This window comes from Pygocentrus nattereri, chromosome 9 (assembly GCF_015220715.1).
Source record: "Pygocentrus nattereri isolate fPygNat1 chromosome 9, fPygNat1.pri, whole genome shotgun sequence".
NCBI classification, from domain to species: Eukaryota; Metazoa; Chordata; class Actinopteri; order Characiformes; family Serrasalmidae; genus Pygocentrus; species Pygocentrus nattereri.
In genome coordinates this window covers 31240385-31262908 of record NC_051219.1, presented here as the reverse complement: position 1 = coordinate 31262908, position 22524 = coordinate 31240385, and the positions used below count along the sequence as shown (strand labels likewise).

The 22524-nt window shown below is 39.2% G+C and overlaps 1 protein-coding gene across 1 annotated transcript; it reads right to left on the bottom strand.

Annotated features, from left to right (window-relative positions):
* Positions 1-1353: 1353 nt before the first annotated feature.
* rnd1b (Rho family GTPase 1b) lies at positions 1354-20433 on the bottom strand. Its single transcript, XM_017707506.2, has 5 exons — positions 20204-20433; positions 19702-19789; positions 7295-7404; positions 6433-6567; positions 1354-4350 (listed from the first exon to the last, which is right to left on the bottom strand). The coding sequence occupies exons 1-5, from the start codon at positions 20321-20323 to the stop codon at positions 4105-4107; spliced, it is 699 nt and encodes a 232-aa protein (XP_017562995.1). The 5' UTR covers positions 20324-20433; the 3' UTR covers positions 1354-4104.
* Between the last annotated feature and the right edge of the window lie 2091 nt (positions 20434-22524).

The following is a 22524-nucleotide window of genomic DNA, read 5'->3' as shown; positions in this document are numbered from 1 at the left end:
AGATTTTGCTAGTTTGTGGTTGACTGCCGATAGCCAGTTTGTTGGTTTCTGCATCATTCAGTGGTGAAATACCACACTACTTTCTTTCTTTTGTTGACTGTTTACACAAAAAGGAATGCCAAACCTTCTACAACTTCTTGTTAACCGCCTCACGGCTAGAAAGTCTTCGCTAAACTAAGACACCTAACTGGTTACATTAGAAACCGGCTAGAAAGTCTTCGCTAAACTAAGACACCTAACTGGTTACATTAGAAAGTCTTCGCTAAACTAAGACACCTAACTGGTTACATGCGTAGCGACGTTGTTGACGTACAACCCGAGATCTTGTAGAGTGGAGAACTCCCTCTCTGGAGTGTCTTCCAGGTTTCTCAAACGCTAGAGGGCGCTCTAGTGCGAGTCCAAAATGAATGGATTAAGCTGGAGCGTTTGAGAAAAAAAACAGTTTATAAGTGCGTAAACATTTTTAATGTAAAAGAATGCGTTCAAGCCAATGTAGCCCCGCTGTTATATTTTTAAGAGCTTTTCAACTCGAATTCTAGGAGTTTAAAACGGCGCCTGATGTATGTTCATGACATCATTGAGCACCAAGAGCTAATGAGCTGCTCCACTGACCAACCAGTTGCAGTAATGCTGGCGTCCTGCTCGCCAAAACCTGTTTGCTGTAGAAAAATGGAAATATATAAGCAACTTTTCTTTACTGTTCTAGAGACATACATCCTTCTGCTTTCTAAAACTATAGAACGTTCTGAGTGATTAGAAATTATTTTAACTTTTTATTTGTAGCCATCTAGTTTCTTTCACCCCATTCATTGAGGTCTATGCCTTTCCACTAAGTTGTATTTTTAGTTTGTTTACATATATTCTAGATAGGTTTTTGAGGCAAATAAATTTGGCATTTGGATTTTGGCATATATTTGGATATTTGGTGACATTGTAAGCCCAGTGTTAGCAATGTTAGCTTAGCATCTCCTGGTATAAACAAGAAGCAAACTAAGGATGCCAAAGTAGTCTAGGCATATTGACTGCATCTAGAGGTGACAAATTATTTACATTTTTCACTGAACTATTCCTGTATACGGTTAGGCGGCAGCTGGCAACTTACTTAGCTGTATACAGGACGAAATGCATTGGGTTTGATTAATTTTTGTCTGCCACAGCACACACCAGTGCTGATTTTTGAAAAACGACATTGGTGTTTTCATTTTTGTTAGTGAGAAAACAAGCTTGGGCCTGGAGATCCTAATACGGGCATGAAGCCAACCCCACAATGAGCTATGTCTTCTTCTTTTCGCTCATTAGAAGGCTCACCCACCAAAAAATAAAACCCAGAACAGACCAAAACAAAGCCCAGTGTCATGAGTGCCACACAAGGCAAGCTTTATTACTGGAAAGACAAAAGGAAGAGGAAGTCATGTCAAAAATAACTTTATGAAAAAAAGTACATAAGTACATGTAAAACACAAAACAAAAATATCAGTCTTCAATGTACTCAAATAAATAGGACTGAATTATTATACATCAATCACAACATCTTGGTCAACCCACAACAAGAACAAATAGTCACCTTATGGCATTCTTTTGGATGTCTTACAAAGATTATAAAAGAAGATATGTACAACTCGGATCATTATCAGAAGACATGCTTAGAAGTATAACTGTGCCCACTAGTACACAACGGCAGCGTCATGGTGGAATGTCAGGAAACTATACTGTCTCATGTAAAAGCCTTGGTGTGTGTGTGTATCGTAACCAAAGATCTGACAAACAGACCATTAAAACATGAGATACCGATCAATTCTTTTGAATCTCCAGGCAGGAAATAGATTATATTGGTATGTCTGCAGCTACAGTGACTGGCTATTGTTGTGAAGTCCCTCCTTTTTCAAGGTCTCCAGCCCCAAAGAGGCATTCATTCCCTCACTTTCTTTACTTGAACTGTTGCTAGGCAATGCTGAAGAATTCGGTGCGTGACCAGAGAATCGGAGCTTGCAAATCACCACCTGAAGCCGTAGATAACAGTGGACTGAACCAAATGAAATAAATATTGATTTCAGGTAAACACGAGTAAAGAGAACAACAAAAACAATAAAAACAAACAGCACAATGGTTGAATCTGAAAAATGGAAAAATAGCTTTCTGTAAACAGGTCCAGCCTGTTCATTTTTTTAAATCCCAGAAGTCCTTTTATCCCCCCTTTCCATTTTCAGCAGGATGCACCCCCAAGCCATTGTCATGAGTCGATTGTTCCATACGTTAAAACAGCCTTGTCTGAATTCAGAGACCCATGAATGATCCTGCATGCCTTTGGCTTTTCTCATCTCCCTGCTAAAGTCCTCAATGCCTTCATCTCCCAATGGTGCTGACATGGAGCCCATATGCCTATGCGTCTGGTGACTGTGTTGCACTTAAACGCTTGTACTCCTAAAGTCCCACATTAGATTTGTGACACAAAGACGTCACGGTTTACTCCACAACAACCCTGGCTACAAGGAGGGCTTAACAGCATTACAGTTCAACTGAATTACAGTTTTTTAAATTTATTGATTTTTTTTTTCACAACAGTAATGGAGGCACGGCCGCACACGTCCACAAAGCTGTCACATGAAGTTAATCACAAAGCAGTTTTTTTATTGCCACTCTATATATTTTGCGTCACAAGCATGTCAATTGTTATTGCTTTGTGGTCAAAAGCGTGTTTTGATATCAGCACTTTGCACTCAAAAAACCGAGAAGCTTAAGAATTTAGTCAGAAGGAACCACTTTTAGATACACACTGAACTGCCTGCAAAGGAGCCCATCGCAAAAAAGGGTTGTAACACTTGTGCAGGAGCTCAGGGACATGAAGGCGAGAAAACCTGTACACAGGAGAGAGAGAGAGATCTACTGGTGGAAGATGGAATGCTACATCAGGAATCTGAAGAAAATGCATATAAAACCATTTGGAGTGGCGTATGGTGATGGTCTTGTTTAAATTACAAGCTGAGATTTAAAGAAAGCTGACTGAAAAGGCTAACTTTGCTGCATACATTTAGTTTTTGTGAATCCTTGTTGATTTGACAAACATCAACATGGTGCTACAACAGCTTTCTGAAGACCAAGAGCATGAAAGTCCAATTCAGTTTTATGTTAGAGTTCCCACAGTCTCTGGCCTTAGCTCACAGATGCATGGTTCTCTACACTGCAGAAGAGCAGGATGCCAGTGGTCTGTCACTGAAGGCCCTCCTCTCTCCTTCGGACAGTTATTGCCTCTTTAAAAATAGAAGCACGTACGTCACGTTGGTGTTTAATCATCAGAGAGCAGATGAAATTGGAAACATGTCTTTGGTAGCTTTACAATTCACTGTCTGAAATGTCTTGTCTGTTTGTTTTGCCCCTCCCTCTATTGTTTTTTTTTTTAATTAATTACAATGTTTGCCTATCTTAAGCCTGATATAATAGGCAGGTTCCAATAGAAATTACATTACAGTATTCAGTCTGCACAGCAGCCAATTCCTTTAGCACTTTAATGCCTGTTAACAATGCTAACAGCCCCCTTCCTCCAACATCTCCACAAGGCCTGGGCCTTACACAGCTTTCCAATGCTCTGCCTACAAGAGCCATCCTCTCACCTACTCTTCAGTGCATATTCTACATATGTTTTAAATTAGTTTTTCAGATATATCCGACACTAGAGAGCCAATAATACACCAAACGGTTCAAAAGGCAGTTATATCACCTTACTGACGGCCATTTTCTGAACACTTGTTCCTTATCTACTAAGCTGACTCATTGTGAACTTTAATGTCACAATTACATTGAAGCAAAAGAACAATTCTCTTGATACGGTGATGAATGACGCAATGAATGGCTGAATGATCAAATCTTGGTTTGAGAAATACAAGATACGGTACTAGGTAAAACGGATATGCACTGCTGTAGAAATCAGGACAAGCTGGACAGCGAGGTGTCCACTTGTTCTGAAACATTTCTTTTGGGGGGTGAGGAAGGATTCCACAGTGAAGCCTTCATTGATGAGGACATCAGAACCCACCCCCCTTCCCCAGACCAAAGCGCAGGGGAAAGAGAAGCTTTTTTTGGTGGGGAGTTGAAGCCCCTCCTCTCCGCTCACATGATGGAGCAGCTCTTGGCCTTCTCCTTCTTGAAGGTGGAGGAGAGCAGCTCGGACCGGCTGGGCAGGTGCAGTAGGCGCTTGGAGAGGCGACGACTGGGGCTGGGCTTGGCCAGCGGCTGCAGCTTGTTGATGCAGGCCATCGCGGCCGTGCGGAACACGCTGTGGATGCTCTTCTCCGAGGTGAAAGCTGAGCATTCCAGGTAGGTTTCGGCCCCCAGCTGCTTGGCCATGGCCAATCCCTGGGACAGGAGAGAAGAAGAGAAACTCAGCTTAAAGTTCTTGGCTCCAAAACCATCCAATTCCTTCAAATGATTCTGACTCTTAAAAGCCCACCCTTCAGGTCTGATTAGTTAGTTTCATAGTAGTTTCTAAATGATAATTAATAATAATAACTAAACAATAAATCACAAACGCTTTAAATAAGGGATGTCACAATCAACCACTAAAAGCGCCTTATTAACAAATCTCAACAAATCTATGGGCCAGAGAACACCTATTTTGTTTTTAATAACATTTTGCTATAACCTGTATTGGCACTGTTTATTCAAAATATGCCAAAACATCCAACAGCAAAATAGTAGGGCTGGACCAGAATAATCGACTGTTTGGATATTTGTTGGGTAAGTAAATGGTTTTTAATAGTGGGATTCGGATATTGGCTGGCTTTAAATGTAGGCTATTAATAATGGTAAACTGCAAAAAACTGTAACGTTCTGGTTTCTCAAGAAACGACTCGGTTACAGTCCATAACACAGCTTTATTTACAGCATCAAACATGGCAAGAGGAAACACAGCCTCTCCAGCTCTCAACAGTTAAAAACACAGCCCTCTGTACTCCATATTCAGTCTCTTCAACATAAAAGTCCTTGTACAAAGGAACCTAAAACATCCCAACACAAACATTTCTTCTTGTTAAAAAACTGTTCTTCAATGACACCACAACACATTTTATCAGTACATTCTTGTACTACAGTTATACTTTTTAATTGTACTGTTCAGTTGTGGAAATATATACATCTCAACTTCATTCTCACTTAAACAGTGCCCCACTATACTGGACCCCTAATAGGACCATGATGTATGCCCATCAGACCTCTAGTTAGACCTCCTCCTTGAAGCGCTGGTTAACCTATGCATGCACTATTACCCTCTAGCCCCTAGGAGAGGATAACGGGCCTAGTAGACTGAGCAAAGCTGCTTTGCAAGCACTGCACCACTCTGCAATTGCCGCACTGCTCTGCAGGGAAGGCAGTTGGCCTGGAGATCAGGATTTTAAAGAGGATGAAAGCGCGTTTAACTTGGGTATCAGACGCAGATTTTCAGAATGACTGCACCACCCTTCAGGGCAAGGCTTTGAATATTTGCTGTTGAGTCCTGCTGGAGCTCCAGAGCCCAACTCAGGATAGCCCTATAAAATAGATACCTGGCATCTTTTCTTTAGCGCAAGTTAATTCATTCTTGGGATCAATTTCTGAGCTGCTGAGCTAAGTGTTTTTACTGGTTGAACTGTAGCTGAAATGTGGATATGTGTGTGATATGACTGGTGTGGTAGAACCGTTGTCCCATAGATTGTTGAGGGAGGAGGGTGGGAGTGCACATTATTATTGCATTGCATGTTGAGGATTGTAGTGCAGCACATTGTTAAATCAGCTAATATTAATAGAAAATAAAAATAATTTCACAGGCCTAATCTGACCCACAGGCTTTGTGTTTGCTGAATTTAGTACTTCAAAGTAGCTACAGGATAATGAGTCTCAAAGCTGCACTATGTGAGTTTGGGGGATTTTGAGACTTTGGTGGTAGAAAAGTGTAATTACATGCAACATACAGGAGACAATTTTGTTGTATTTTGGAGTGCTTTCCAGAGCAGATACTTCTGACAACTGCATGCACATTGAAAGAGTATTCAAAGAAAAGAGTCAACACTTAGTGAAGGACATGTCTTCTGAAGATGTAAGTGAATTATTTACTGTTGTCTTTAAATCTTCCTTGGGTGTAAAGTTGATTTTGCATTTGAGACTTAAACATAAAGTCAGATATTCCTTTTGAAATTATGCGTGATGTTATAATGCAAAGATGTATGAAGTGAACTGAAAAACCTCTGAAATCTGACCCAATGCTTCTGACTTTTGAATGATTATTTCAGACTTTTTAGTAAATGCTACTTTCAATTTTAACAAAAATATCTTACATAGAGCAGCTTTTCACTATCCAGATTAACAACTGGAGAATCAGCCTACAGTTCCAGGGGCTGGTAAGTTTAAAATTATTTCTGAAATATTTTTTGAAATAAGCATCAGCTAGACATATGAAAAGCACACCTGCTCGTGAGTTATTGGTGTCTGTTTCTGATTGGAGAGTTCCATCAGTGTACAGACATCTGTGCGTAGGTCTGTTTTGCAGCCGATGAGGAGAATGCGGGTGTTAGGGCAAAAGTCCATGATCTCAGTCCTCCACTGCATAGAGACAATAAAAAAAGATATAACATGTAGAACAACAGAGAACAGTTGCATAAGCATCAGCTTCATAATTGTTATTATTGAGAGCTAAGGCCTTCTGTCAAGTACTATTGGAGAAAATAAAGTACTATTACTAAGATCAGTGAAGGGCTCTGAATTCCTCGTCAATGTTAACATCTTTAACATCTACCAATTTGTTAAGTGACCCTTCAAAGATTTGTTGTGAGTTTCCAGATTGTGGAGGAACCCCTGACTATGAACTGAAGATACAGGTTAAGGTGTAAAAAGAGATTGTAAAAGTACAATGATATAACTGATCTGCATTGATGTTGGTATAAAGGAACATAAAAAATTTTAATAGTCACTACGCACTCACTGTTTGAACCATAACAAAATTTTCATTCATTTGAAACATACCAATTCAGTAAAGATGTGTTTTACTTTTTTGTCACTACTCTGTCAATAGTTCCTCCAGGCATATTTGTCTCTGTATTTTATGTCATATCATAAAACTGTCTTTTCTCTGTTCTCTCTGCTCTCTCAGGGCAGAGCTTCTCATCAATGACACTGTGAAATTGTTAAAAATTACAGTAAATCATGCCAGAATAAATCGATTTGAGCTGTGGTGCACTAAATGGTGTCCTAAAGAATCATTAAACTAAATCATTCAATTCTTTTGTGCATTAAGGGGAAAGTGCAGAGTTTTACAGTGATAGCACAACACCTTCTTTAGTCCACTCTCCACAATGTCCGGACGGCTGATATCGAAGCACAGCAGCACTGCATCAGAGTCACTGTAGCAAAGTGGCCGCACGTTGTCATAGTAGGGAGATCCTGAAACGAGACAAAAGGTTTAAATGAATCAGTGAAGAAAGAAGAGCGACCAAATCTGTGAGCCTTGCAGCATGGTGGAGGAGTCCCAGGCCAGAGGACGTGGTGATTATGGCTGCAAAATTAATCGTATTTAACTGTGAATACTGTGGTTTTGGTTTTCTCAATTAATTAGGTAAAATGGACCTTGATATTGAAATTAACCATACACTTTCATAGGTACATCATGGATGCTGTTAATACTTAAAGAACACTACTCATGTATGTTTCACTACATACCACAATTCGGCCTTCGATATAATGCAGAACACTGTGAAAAAATCATTAATAGCCTTTTTAATATTTGCCACTACTAGTGCATTATTAACTTATCAAACCTCAGAAAAACTAAATATTATGATGCATGCTGTGTACTATAAAATATCTTACATTATTGTGATGTTATATTTTTGCAAAAGTGCACTTTTGCTTTTATTTAGTATTTAAAATATATGCTCAATGTGGCTGTGGACAAGCCTTGCTCTGATAGTTTATTACTGCATTTCATTGCCTTGTATTTGCACTAAGCAATGTTATTATATTTAAATCTATATATCTTTTAATGTACTGTATAAAGTCAAACAAAAGGCTGTTTCTGTTGATTTAAATCAAGTCCAATAAAATGTTTTCCTTAATTGGCTGAACAACAGTGATAAAAAAAATCATAATTTCAGTATTGAGCAAAACAATCATGATTATCGTGTTAGTCATTATCATGCAGCCCTAGTAGAGATGGCCTTTCCTCCTGAGCTTCACTTCACACGCAGCTCAGCACATCCTGCTAGGAAAGCACACCCTTCCACTTTCCAGTTTGCACTACTGGCATTTTAAAGGAGAAGAAAATGACAATTGAGCCCTAAATCCTCATCGATCTATCACTCTCTTTTCTCTCCAGGTTTTTTATATGGCTTATGCAATGGGAACAGTGGAGCTGGGGGCAGAAAGGCGCTCCCACTCTTACTCAGAATCCTTAAGTAAGCCACCCACTGCCCTGCATCCGCCCTACACGCGCAATACCTCTAGTCCCCCTGTTTCCACAGCAACAGCCTCGGAATCTACCATCTGCGGAGTGCCTTCCGCCCACCCCTCCATAAAGGCTTCCCTTAACTGCCAATCATTAGAAACAGATACGTGCCCACCCACTTGGTGAAGCAATGCCTGGGTTGAACAGTATGCATTCAACCCAGGCATTGTTGATGCGTGCACCAAAACCTTCCTCTGTGTAAGTCCTTTGTTAAGCGAGTGTGATTAGATTAGAAAGTGATTAGAACTGGGTGTGAAATAAGATCACAGAGATTCATGGGAAATGACTTTGACTTTGGTAAAATGATAAAGTTGCAAGGATGATCTTTGAGTTTGTATATTTGATGAAGTACAGCCAGTGGCTAATACGTTGAGTAGAACAATTACTAGATCTACATATTATTTCATGTTCTAGATTCAGTCATGTGAATTCAGCATAACCGATTGAGCTACACTGAGGACTAAAGTGTCAGTCCTTCATATGGCAGTATTGAGAATCTGAACAGACCTGACATAAAATTTTAGCTGCCAATTAGATGCCATAAAAACAAGTGATTAACAATTGAACTGTCTTATTTTGTTTATTAACTGGTCTAGCAAAGTACAAGCCTAAAGTGTTAAAACTAGCTACTACCTGTCTTACCCCCTAGCTGGCGATGCTTTGCAGCTTCCATCCTGTGACAGGCACGGGTCAAGCTCAAACAAACACATTATTCACTGCTGCTCTCTAAAGGTGTAACCCAATGATGAAATGGCACATTCTGTTTGCTGCTGCCCAAAGGAAAATCTATATCTCCAAGACAGTAACTTCACAGGAGATGGCAAAAGCATTCTTAACTTTCAATACTAGTTGTACTGAATACATGTAAAGAGGTGTTTTTGAAGTATCCTAGGTCCAAAAATCACATCCTAGGTCCAAAATCATGGAAATGTTCATTTTAGCAGTGTCTAAGCAGAATCCCCTAACCTCTTTCTTCTTGACTAGCTATGAATTCATACATAAGAAAGGCAACATGGTGCGCAGTCAGTCAGCAGGCTGGATTAGACGTCACCAGAGACATTATAAAGGAGGAGATAGGTAAGTTGTAGGAAAATGAATGGAAAAGCTCATAATGACATGGCATCCTTGGCTTGCTGGTAAAGCCTGGGTCATGAAAACCTCCCTCTCGGTGTGTAGATATGTGTATGTGAAGTAGCAAAAACAGACTGAAAATGTGTGCTTTTGCGCTTTATTTGAAACCAGTAGTAGCCAGACTTTCCTATAAGGAAATAAAACCTTATGGTTTCATTTATTGTTTGTGTTTTTACTGTTTATGGCTGGTGACTAGGCCAGTTTGCAAACTGCACCATAATGATTTTTTTTTCTTTGCTACTCTTCTAGTCCATTCTTTGTCATGCCCATTTCACAAAGAGATGCAATTTTCTCAGCTGACTGTGGCTTAAGACTGCTGTAAGTGCAACTGCTACATCTGTGCAATGTTAATAGTGCAGGAAAAGAGAGAATTTGGCTAATGATTAAAATACCACAGTAACAAAAAGTGAGTAACAAAATGTACATAGTGTTGGACAAAAATAGCCTACAAAAGCACCACGCAGCTTGAAGCTAAGCTGGCATTAGCAAATGTGCACAAACATTCCTATGCCAGTCAAATCAATGGGCACAGATATTGTTGGCATTCTAACTGCTAATCACACCTGCCACAGAGACTGTTGTTCTCTGAAAGACCACTGACTGCCTCTCCCTGTCTCTCTGACAAAGTCACGGACATGCAGACCTGGGTGTGAGGATGCATTCAATTGCCGCAGGCCTGAATGCAGCAATCGATGGACATGCACACCAAAGTAACCACAGAGCCATTTTCAATTAAAGCTGACAAATTACAACATCCCAAAAGTCAAACAGAGACAGACAGAGGACACGGCTGACCCGCTCGCGCACCGCGTGTAATTATCCAAACCCTCCAAACCCACAGATAATGCTCTATAGGCTCTTCAAGAACTGTAGGAATGTGAAAGCAGCAAGGGCAGAGAGCATTAGACTCAGCTGTGGCAGTAAGTGCTCTCCAAGCATTAATCCTCCACCTCCCGCAGTCTAGGATCACAGGGCAGCAATATCTAACACAATGTTCTGCAAGAATTTGCACACTGGCATATTCGTACCTGTAACATCTGGCCAATGACTCACGAATAATTTTGAAAAATGATTAAAAAAAAAAGAAGATCAAATATGCATGTAATGTAACAATTAATTCTGGTAATGAAATGTGCCATGGCAAGATGACAAATCCCTTTAAGTACAGTCTGTACAGCTGAAGCTTTAATAAAACTTGATAACAGTTGCCAAGTTAGCCTAGTTTGTCAGCATTAACCAATAATTGATTGCTAACCCTGCCAAAAACCAGCTTTTTGCTGGTCTAGCACTGGTCACAGCAACCTCATGCTAGTTCACCTGACTACCTGCATCCAGAACAACAGATGCTGTTGATTAGACATATATACTGGCCTATGCTATTTTTGTTTTTGCCAGGCAGTAAAGGTAACATGTCATATGACAAAAATGTGCCAAAACAAGCTAATATGTCCCTTTTAGATATGCTGTGTTCTTGAAGTTGACATATTAGCATAGCTAGAAAAAAACATTGCTAAGTTAACTTGGTTAGTTAGCTAAAATGATTAATAGCTAAGAAAAAATTACATCATTAGGCCAAGAAATTTGCCATGGAAAGCTAACATGTGCCTTTAATGTACTGTGTTCTTGAGACTGAAGCTTCAGCATAGCTAGAAAACGTTGCCATGTTAACCTAGGTTGTATTAATCAATAGTTGATAGCTAAGTCAAAACAACATATCATTAGACCAGAAATTTGCCATGGCAAGCTAACATGTGCCTTTTATGTACTTTGTTCTTGAGACTAAAGCTTTAGCGTACCTAAAAAAGAGTGGCCAAGTTAACCTAGTTTGCATTGACCAATCACTGATAGAAAAGTCAAAGCAACATATCATCTGCCATGATTTACCAATCAGGATTAATGAACAGTTACTAGATTACTAGTGAATAAAACATGTCATTAGGCCAATATGTGTGGCAGACCACTACAAACATTAGATTCCTGGCTATGAAAAATAATGTCAATTAATGATTAGAAGCCCTTTGTCCTCCAGGGTTTACTCAAACCCACTGCCACATGTTCCTCAACTGAACAAGATGCTACTCTTTCAGCGTCCCTCACGCTACCAGATGGAGGGTTTGTGAAGCATGAAAAGACAGTGAAGGGGAAAAAACAGGCAAATTCTTCTGACCTGGCTAAATCCTGTTTCTGTGGTAGTGCCATGACTGAGGGAGGTGTAAAGGTGAAAGTAGGCCAGTGTATGGCAGACCAGTGCGCACATGTGATTAAAACACATGGCTTTCTCCTAGGGCACAGGAAGAGCCTTATAAAGAACAGATGGAGGTGGAGTCGGCTGCTTTTATGTGTGGCAATGATAAACACTGTGTCTTATCACAGTGAATTCCATCTGTTTAACCCCTTTGTCTATTGCCATTGCTCAGGCTAATGAGATCAGACTTGGTAAAGACTCCAGGACCTTGTAGGCCTACGTCCAGGGGTACGGGGTGACCTCTTGGGCCACCAAGGCAATTAGCCTGTAGCCAGTGTTGATATTTGGTGACCAGAATTATGTTTGTTGTATGTAATACTTTGTATTTACAAGTAACAAGCAAGCTTCAGTACCAAAAAAACAGTCAGATGTTGCTTTTTTACTACAAGGCCTGCACATCCACTTCATTTTTTTTTATTATGCCAATCCAACCTGATCTTGCTCACTTTAAAATCATACTCAACACTTTTTAAAAAATGATACCAGGCTGCCTTAAAAACTGTAATGATTTGAACTTCAAATAATAACTCGAGAGGGCATAAAACACAGATTCTTGTTTTGTTAACCTACTATTCAAAGTTTAATTAACTCATTTAAGGCGGCTTGATCACTAAACTTTTTAAAAGTCCAGTCACAAATTAATTCTTCCAATCGACTCTAAACTTTCAAAAGTGCTCGATCACTCAGTAACATTCAGTTGGCAAATTCCAACAGTTCTGTGCCTGACCAAATAGGCCATGAATCTCATGTGGAATGGTGAAAAGTAGTTGAGTTGTCATTAGTGGTGGATATTTTTGTGAATGTGTGAACATTTAACTGGTGGTTTATTAAAAGGCTCTGCATTTTCAACAAAAACTGAAATGAAATGAATACTAGGGGCACTGGGCAATAGACCCCTACCTACATATTCCATCATCTTTGCATCTATATGTTATTGAGGTTATTTAATTACATACAGGTAAAAGCAGGATGCACTGAATTTACTTCGAACATACATAATTTCCACACACACACACACACACAGATGTTGTGCACAGATAACAGTAAAAGATAAATGGTGCTCATGATGTTGATTTTAAGTCTTACACAGTGACTTCAGAACCCATCATGGTCTCAGTGTTAGCTGATTGATCCCTAAAATCAGCTTTGATCATTAAAAAGAAATACATGATTCTATACAAAAACCTAAGTCTGTTGAGAGACTAAACGTGCCCTCAGCTGAAACCTGTTAACTTCACACCATATTATTGAGTTATAAGTATTAAAGTATTATTTTTAGGTAACTGTTAATTATTTGAGGACTAACCTAATATGTGAGTTATATATTTATAAATCCGCGAAAGTTTGCACTCATGTATGGACTCCTCAAGCGTTTAAGTGCAGATGAAAAGATGCCCAAGAGTCAGACACCATCCAGTGCTAAAATCTCTGGGAATTAATCAGCACTCAAGAGCTCAGAGCTCATCTAAATGCAGGCGGAGAGGGCTGGGGGAGGTCAGCAGTTACAAAGGCGCTGAGTGTCAGGGTGAAGAGTACAAAATGGTGAGCACAGCCCGTCCCCTCCCCCTGGCCATTAAAGGCCGATGGGAACAAGTCCTGACACATTCCCCCACAAGACCCCCTCCAAAGCAGCCAACGATCTTCTCCAAGATACAGCATGGCCAAGACTCCACCATGGTCCCCACTGGGAATTGAACAAAGAATGCCCCCTCTTGCTGTGAAGGGGCTAGCCGTGACCTTTCGGGATTCCCCCTCACAGGGGTCATCTGTGAGATGCTTTTGCGTTCCCTCCTCTCAGCCCATCAGCACCTACATTAGAAAAGCGCTCATTAATCTACTCAACGTGCTAATGTGACAATGGAGCACTATACACCTCCACTTGGTCATCATTTATAATCCACACGAGTTCACATTTACAGACATGTATTTCCATTAACATAATAACAGCCAGTCTAGCGCTAATACCCTGCTACAAGTGATATACAGGCTCCATATTTAGACTACAACTGTGGGCCATCTTCCCGCACAGCCTTTGGCAGGTCCAGTTGGCCACCCCGATTTAGTGAGGGAATAGAGATTCACCCATAAATGCGTGCTGAGTCTCAAAGAGAACTGTTTGGAAGCCTGATGATGAGTTCAATCAACGTGAAGAAGCCAAATAAGGAAGCTTCATTCGATCCTCTCAACACACTGGCAAATATGGGGTGAGCAAATCTACTGAGTGAAAAAGAACACATCACAGTCACTGTGGACAGTCTGCATGGATTTAAGCTGTAGAATGAATCTCTGTAGTGCTGGGTGACATGGAAAAAAGTAAAAATTATTTTGCAACATTTAAGAGAAGAAGAGGAACTAATATCGTGATATCGGATATCAGCATCAGCCTTCAATTCCCATATTGGTGCATCCCTGAATGATGGAAACAGCATACAATGCTATTGCGATGTTCATAAATTCCAGTAAATGATCGTAATGTGGTAAACAGGGCTTATTTGGAGAAAATATCATTTTTTATTGGGATTTATGTGGATATTGTGATTTTTCTGACCAAAATGTAGAGTTTTTTTGACAAATGAATATTATGTAAAAACTGCACTCTTTCAAATTGTTATCTTAATATAAAAATGACAATAAAAATGAAAATAAAAATAATACTCATTTAGCCGTAACAGTAAATACTTATTTAATAAATGAATAATGAACAGAGTGGTGCAAACTGGTTGAATAAAATGCTACATTTGTAAATGCCTCAGTAATAAGTGTTTCATTGCTTCGTTGAGTTTTGCCATCTACAGTTTGCACTGTATTCTTTTCAAATAAAAGTCACTAACCAATGTAATTCTTAAAGAAATAATAGACGTAGAATAAATTAAATATTGATATTCAGGTCAATTTGATTGCTGCCGAGCACTAAACATCTCTCTATGTCATTTTGTCCATTTTTGTCCAGGCCACATAATTCACTCTGCTGCACTCATTAAGTATTCAGTCTGGACTCATGCATAACACAATTTGAAGTATATAAAGGCCATAAACCAGTACTGTTATATAGCCAGTTTAGGCTATAAAAAAACAACAGTAATAAAATATATAAAATATATATAAAATAATAAAATATATATAAAATAACAGTAATAAAATAGCTGATGGTTTTGTTGCTCCATTGCATTACTGAGCATCTCCCTTACTTACGTTAATGTTATCGTAATTAATTACATCACAGTGTGCTTTTCTCAGTATATCATGGGATTGCTAGTATTTCTAGAACACTAAACTCACCTGGATCATAAAAAGACAGATTTGGGCCATTTATAGGGGACCTGTAAACAACAACCAGTGTATAGTAACTGTATAGTAAAAAGTGGCAGATTGGATGTCAGTCCATTGTGACACCATCATATTTTACTTATTTAGTTTTACCAATTCCTTTGATGTATTCTCTTTCATCTTTCTGCATTTTATATTTCAATTTAAAAAATCACTGTATTCATAGTTTTTCATAGCTTTTCAGAAATGTGCCTGTACTTTTATGTTCGTGCATTTCATCCATTTCAAACCTCGGAAAAAACAATTTATCAAAGTATCATGATGTCATTTTTTTTTTTGCCATATCGCCCACCACTGTCTTTAAGTATAGTGATGTTGTATTTTTGTTATATTGCCTGCTCTTATAATTGAAAGTAAGAAATGAATAAATTAATGATTTCACTTCTATTCTGCATATTGGGATGAGCAATGCAATGACACACATCATCACTACCTAAAGAAAACTACAAAGAGAGCATCATTAGGCTTGTTTAATTGGACTTAGTGCAATATATGAAATACTGAACAAAAATACTGCTTGATGTTTAAAACATGTTTTTTAAGAACTATAACACTGCAGTAGTTATTGACATAACCTTCTAAATCACTGGCTCTTTTTTGCCCATTCCAACTTGAAAAAATAAACACTGTGATATTCACTGTGTACTGATAAAAAATATCTTGAAATATCATGATCTATTTCTGCCATATCATCCACCCCTACTGCATCGAGCTGGAGGAGCCTGGATTTGAATTATTTGGATGAACAACAAAAATGACTTGAAACAAAAAGCCAGTGAGGACAACTGTTCTAATTCTGTGCTCACAGGCTGAACGAGTGTCTGAAAGCTGTCTGGATCCCGGCTCTGCCCTCTCATCCTCTCCCAAACCTCGCGCTCATCCCTTAAAGCGCATTCTGCCCCTCCGCTGGCGCATCTCCAAACACACCAATCAGATCAAAGAACGAGGGGCGAGATTAAAGACAGGAGGTGTCCCAGCGGCCCGCATTTCATTCAGCCTTTTTGATATTGGCGCATGGATGCTGAATTAGTAGGAGACACACGCACAAAAGCCTGCACATACACGCATACAGAAGACTTAAACACAGAAAATGAACTGTCTGCAGACACCAGACAACATTCTAATAAAAGGCATACTGTTGTTCCCTTTGGGGCTCAGCAACATAACAATATCACACGGTTATCATGCTAAGTTGTATCAAAATAAGCTATTCTAATAATATTGTGGTTATTATTTAAAGTTTATTTACAAACTTCCAAGGCATTTTCACAACACATGATATGCTCTGCGATACTTCATTTTTCTGAATTTGCAAACAAGCTGGAACTGACAGTAAAACAGTAAAGTCAAATGTAAAAAATATATAACTATATATATAAACTAAAAAAAGAAGACTATCTGAAATAAGATGTCATAATGAGCTGGCCTGTTACTATATAGTTACTATACAATGGTTGTTTACAGGCTCACCATACAGAGGTTTAGGTTTTTAGCATTTTCTAAAATTGGTTCATTGTGTCTGTTCCAACTTACTCCAAACTACATATTGTGATACATATCATGTATTGTAAAAATCCCTGCAGGTATTGTGATATTCTATTTTCACCATATCGCCCAGGCTGTGCATTCTGCACAGATCCACTAGAAATTCCAGACGTGTCATGTGCCAACACTAGGGATGCCGATACAAGCGCCGCAGACTAACACGCACTAACACAGTTCACTGTAATCAGGTCAACAGGCTACAACAGGAAGCCCTCGGGACATACAGACTCAATGCCCATGCACTCTCTCAACAGCTGATAGCACAACAAACACGAATACACTGAATACAGAACTACACACCACCCATGCAGAGTTTTCTCATGACCACAGACATTGCGTTTGGTTCTGTACTAACATTGCGATTATGTCACTGCATGTTTAAATTGCAATATGCTGTGAATGTTGTCGTAAAAAGAACGTAAATTAACGTTGGCCTGCGTCATTTTAAGCGAAACAATCAAATATTTTTGTTGATTTGTATGAAATGCTTAAATCATGAAAATGCACATAGTAACATTCACCCTGATTGGTCAGGATGGGCTGCATTGGGGCAGTCATGGGCTGGAGGTTAGGGAACTGGCCCCGTGACTGTAAGGTCGCCGGTTCGATCCCCAGAGCTGACAGTCCATGACTGAGGTGTCCTTGAGCAAGACACCTAACCCCCAATTGCTCCCCGGGTGCCGAGGATAGGGCTGCCCACCGCTCTGGGCAAGTGTGCTCACTGCCCCCTAGTGTGTGTATTCACTAGTGTGTATGTGGTTTTTCACTTCATGGATGGGGAATTTCTCCGTTTGTGGGTTTAAAAAAGTATCACTTATACTGTGATTGATAAACCTGTGATTGGTTAGAGGGCCCCTGTAAGTATCACATCCTTCTGTGATATATGGGCAATATTATAATTACCAAACAATATATTGTGCAGCACTATTCTACTGTCAACTGGGTCTATATAATTGAAAACAGTCCTTTCTACACTTTATTCTTTGAAGAATTTGATGGCTCCCCAATCCATACAGTTGTGTGCAAATGTTTGAACACCCCTGTCAAATTACATGTCTTGCTGATTTTCTATGTGAAAGTAAGTTCGTCCTCTACAGGGATCAAACTCAAATATTAAAACTCAAATTATTATTCAGAAATTTTTAGTGCAAGATTTACTGAATTTAGCATATTGGAAAAACTGAAAAATTCAAACATGCACATCATCTTTTGCACAGGCCACATCTTATTTATTTATCATTTTTTAATTCAGCAAACAGTAACGGTGCATTAAAATGTGCAGAAGTGTGTTCTTTATAGAGGTTGTGTTAAATTACTTCCACTCAGAAAATTAACAAAACATGTAATTTGGCCTGGGGTGCCCAAACGTTCTGCATATAACTGTATATAGAAACTAAGCAGCAAAATGATAATGTTTTTGCGATAGCCCAACAACCTGCCTATTCAGCCTACAGCAGTTTAGCCCCACCCACTGACGCTCATGTTATAAGTAGTGTAGCACAATAATACAGGACAGCCTATCAGTCATTTCCATAAACTGTAGCCTATGTCTATGTAGCCTGTTTAATTCTAAATAAAGCATAAAGAGAAGTTGGAAAATTCATGTGAAAATTAATTAGGGCTGTTTTTGGTACGTAAACCCACACAAATGTAAACCTTTGAAAAAAATATTAAAGAAAAATATCAGTTAGTGATTTCCCTACTAATAAACGACGAACTGAAGACTCCCTTCTTTATTAAACTACCTACTGCCTGGGCTTATACATCAGCTATTACTGCACAAAGAGCATCTGTTGCATTTGTGCCTGCTACTCTCCAGCAGCAGGAGACTTGCATTAGCATAGATAATGAGTGCTAGTGTTACTATTCAGGCTTGCTGTGCAAACCAGTTTAAGCTGTTTGTCTACTGAAATGAAGACGGCTGGGGTGGACCCACCTAATTTAAATACAGTAAGACTGTTGCCTGCTGGAGCAGCCATTACAATTCAGCATTTGTAAATTAAGAGGAACATGCATTTAATTAGTGACAAAGAAATATTCAAAACTGTCCAGAGAATTAATTTATCTGATGTTAATGACGTTAATAAGGTCTCATTTTCATTCACTTTTCCATCCACTGACATCATTTCTGTGCTTCAAATTTTTACATTATTTATATTTAACATATTCTTTGACCTTTAACAATATTGGAGCCCTTGTTGGAACCATTTTAACCACGTATGGTTCTAAGAACAATATTTAGCAGTGTCTCCATCAGCGAGGAAAATGCAAGGAAACATTTAAACTTTTAAATGGATTTTTGAGTTGGCATGGTTCCATATACTGAAGAATCAATGAAGACCCCCTTTTTAAGGGTGTACGCTTCAGAAAGCCCACCTTACACCTCAATCAATCTGCTAGTAATCACAAACCAACCAGATTCCAAATGTTCATAAATGCACAAGCTCACCAGTGTAGGGCATTTGAAACGCTGCATCCATTACGTGTGTATACAAACGCACTCCGAAGATCATCCACAGATTGGTGTGAAGCGACGGCGTGCACAAATTGGCATTCTCACCACGGCGTACTAGCTCACTTCAAAGGTCACTTGAACTGATAACATGCTTGCAGATGAGGGCCACTAAAGCCATCATTCAGACCTGATGCACTTATTCATTTATGTACTGCAGCATGAGACCTCAACTGATATTGAATGCGTTTACCATCACATCATGTTGGCTGTCTTGGTCAAGACGGTTTCATATTTTTAAGTAGTGCATCACTATTCCATTAATGCTCAATAGCTACAGGCTGCGACAAGATGAACTGTGATCATGCTGATTCCCCACAATATGCACTGCGGCATCAAATCGATAGAAAAATCTCACTGGGAACCTTGTAATGCACTTCCACTTGCATAACCAACTGATAAGGGATGACACCATTATAATAAAACACAGACATTTTGCAGTCATTTATACATCCAGATTGGCAGGTTAGGTCTTACCTGATGTGTCCCACAAACTCAGTTCCACACGCTGGTCATCCAGCTCCAGACATGCTGTGTAATTCTCAAACACGGTGGGTACATATGTCTGCGGAACAAATCACACCCCTATCAGTGCAACACAACTACCCAGCAACCCAGCAGACAGTTGATGAGGGGCTCAGATACAGGGCACTACAATTTTACATGCATTCTCCTTATCTTTGAAAATAAGCACATACGAGCTAATGCATGCAATAATAAGAATGTTGGAGATAGGCTTTAGCACTTGAAAGCAATAGCAGGCAAACTTTAAAATAATAATAATAATATAAATAAATATGTAATTTCTTTTAATCTTAATGTCTATAGACAGGCAACTGTAGCTCAAAAAACTCATGCTATTGAGCAACTAGATCCATTAAACTGTCAAGACTGTCACCCTGACTCTAAAACAACAGGTTAGCTGAGGGAACGCACGTCAGGACGTGCACAGTCCCTTGTTAACGCATGCAGCACCAACCTCTGGATAGCAGTCCTTCGCCAAAACCTGCAGCATGGCGGTCTTCCCACACTGTACATCCCCCACCAGAACCAGTTTACATCTGACCACCAAAGGCTGCGTGTTCCTTCTTTCCTTCATGCTTACTGTCGAGGGTTTTAAAGCAAAAACAAGATCCGAAAAAGAGCAAACGATGGCAGGTCCCAGCCTCTCCGCTCGTTGCCCACAGCTGATGTGCCTGAACTGAGGCGCCGTGTGCTTTTATACCAGCGACGTTCGACTCGGGAAGGAATCGATTCGTCTGTACCGGTTCCTTTTAGTGAATCAGTGGCTGAGACTTAAATTAATCGAAATTTTTGTAACTTACATGCAATATTTACGCCCGTACAGCGGACTGGAGGGTTACAACAACAACAGCAATAATAATAATAATAATAATAATAATAATAATAATAATAATAATAATAATGCACAATTTAACATTGTGCAATAAAAGCAAGTTAAGCATATGAATTCTGCCAAACCATAGCTATATGTCCTCTTTTGTAATGTTTTTTTTAATTAAATGAGGCTTGTAGCACTTCGTACTACTATATCGGGTACGAAAATGTATCGTACCGTTCAAAAGAATCGAAGACTCGGTTGGCTAAACTGCTGAAAACGCTTGATAAAGTTTCGCTTTTCCGCAACAAGGTGTAATGACTCACTACATTGTTTGGGGTCTGGGAAATGAATTGCTATATTAGGAACCTGAATCATTTAAGATTAATAAGACTGGTACTTTTTCAGTGATGTATTTTGTGCTTGTAGCCAGTGTTACATCATGCAGCCGGGCCAGTACTTGGTTTTGTAAGAGTAATTTACACAATATTGCTAAACAGTTCCAGTCTTTATACTGCAGTTCTGTACACAAGAAGTTTGCTGTAGAGTTAACTGAGAGCTGATTGGTTGGACAGCGGTCTGAAGTCATGCCAATATTAAGAATCTAATCAGAGTTTCTCTATGGGAAATGAATAGGGTTTAAAAATCAACGTTGCAGTTTGTAGTGAACAAAAATGATCCGTTTTCACCTGAATAACACTGGACACACTGAATTTCTCTCTTGCGTATTGAAATGATGTTGCCTGCCGTCCACTATATAACAACACCAGCTACTCTTACTGTAGGCAACTACTGCTACCTGGCTACCATATTTTACAAAGCTGGCTGGTTTGCTCAGGGTATTTTGAGGTTGACAGCAATATTTACATTTGGGTTGTTAATAACACTGAAATTCCAAAAATCTAGGAACATTTGGAGGAAAAATGTACGTACACCAAAATGTATCAGCTTCAAAACATATTTGTTTACCAAAAGATGTGCAAAAAGTTCTGTTTTCCCTGATCAAAATAGCTTAGATCTGGAGTTCTTTATATGGACATGATGCTGGCTACAGAAAGCATTTTAGAGACGTCCACCAGTTTAGAGATTTCCATGCTCACACATCTACAATACAATACCTGAGAATTAAGTGATGAGGTGTGTCTGAGCAGGGAAACCACCAAAGTGTGTCAGCACTGGAGCTTCAGGCAATTTTAAAGTACACACCCACCCATCAACATCCTGGAATCCCACTAGTAGCACTTGCTCTATTTGCTGCATGAAACAAATGTCCTGATGCTGTCTGGGAAAAGAGTCTTCTTTTCTTTATTACTTTGCTTTCTGGACTTTGAATTCCATACTATATCAAGTCAACAAAAATCAGCTACATCTGCACCTCATATTAATGTGCTAGTTTTGATGCTTCTCCTTTATTTTATAGAACATTATCCTTCATTATAATCTCTGTACTGTGGCTACTCTCTACATTTCTGTGTCATGTGACTGGCCACAGTGAACTCCGCAGTGATGAAACACTTTAAAAGTCCTTTGACTCATCGTTTAATGAAAGCTGGGTCTTTCATGTGCCTCACCGACTGGAATATTTCACAATTCGCACTTTGCCCTGTGTCTGTCTATGCATGGGTAAACTATTGTTAGTATATTGACGTTGACGAGGTCGTTAGAGCAGTTGATTCCCATGGAGCTGTCTAGACTACTCTGCCCATAAGAGCACATTAACACCCCTCCCCAATGAATTAAGTCTCAAAGTGGATTGAATTAACACTACTTATCTACTGCAATTTAATCCGATGTGTAGTTATCTGTAGTTCACTTTTGCCTTCTGTGTTGGAGTCCAATTTATTTGAACCAACTGTTATACTATTTATAACCTGAATGATGAATTAAAGAGACAGCTTGGCTGTTTGGGAACTAAATAACATATATAATATACATCTATAACCATATCATACACATTTTCC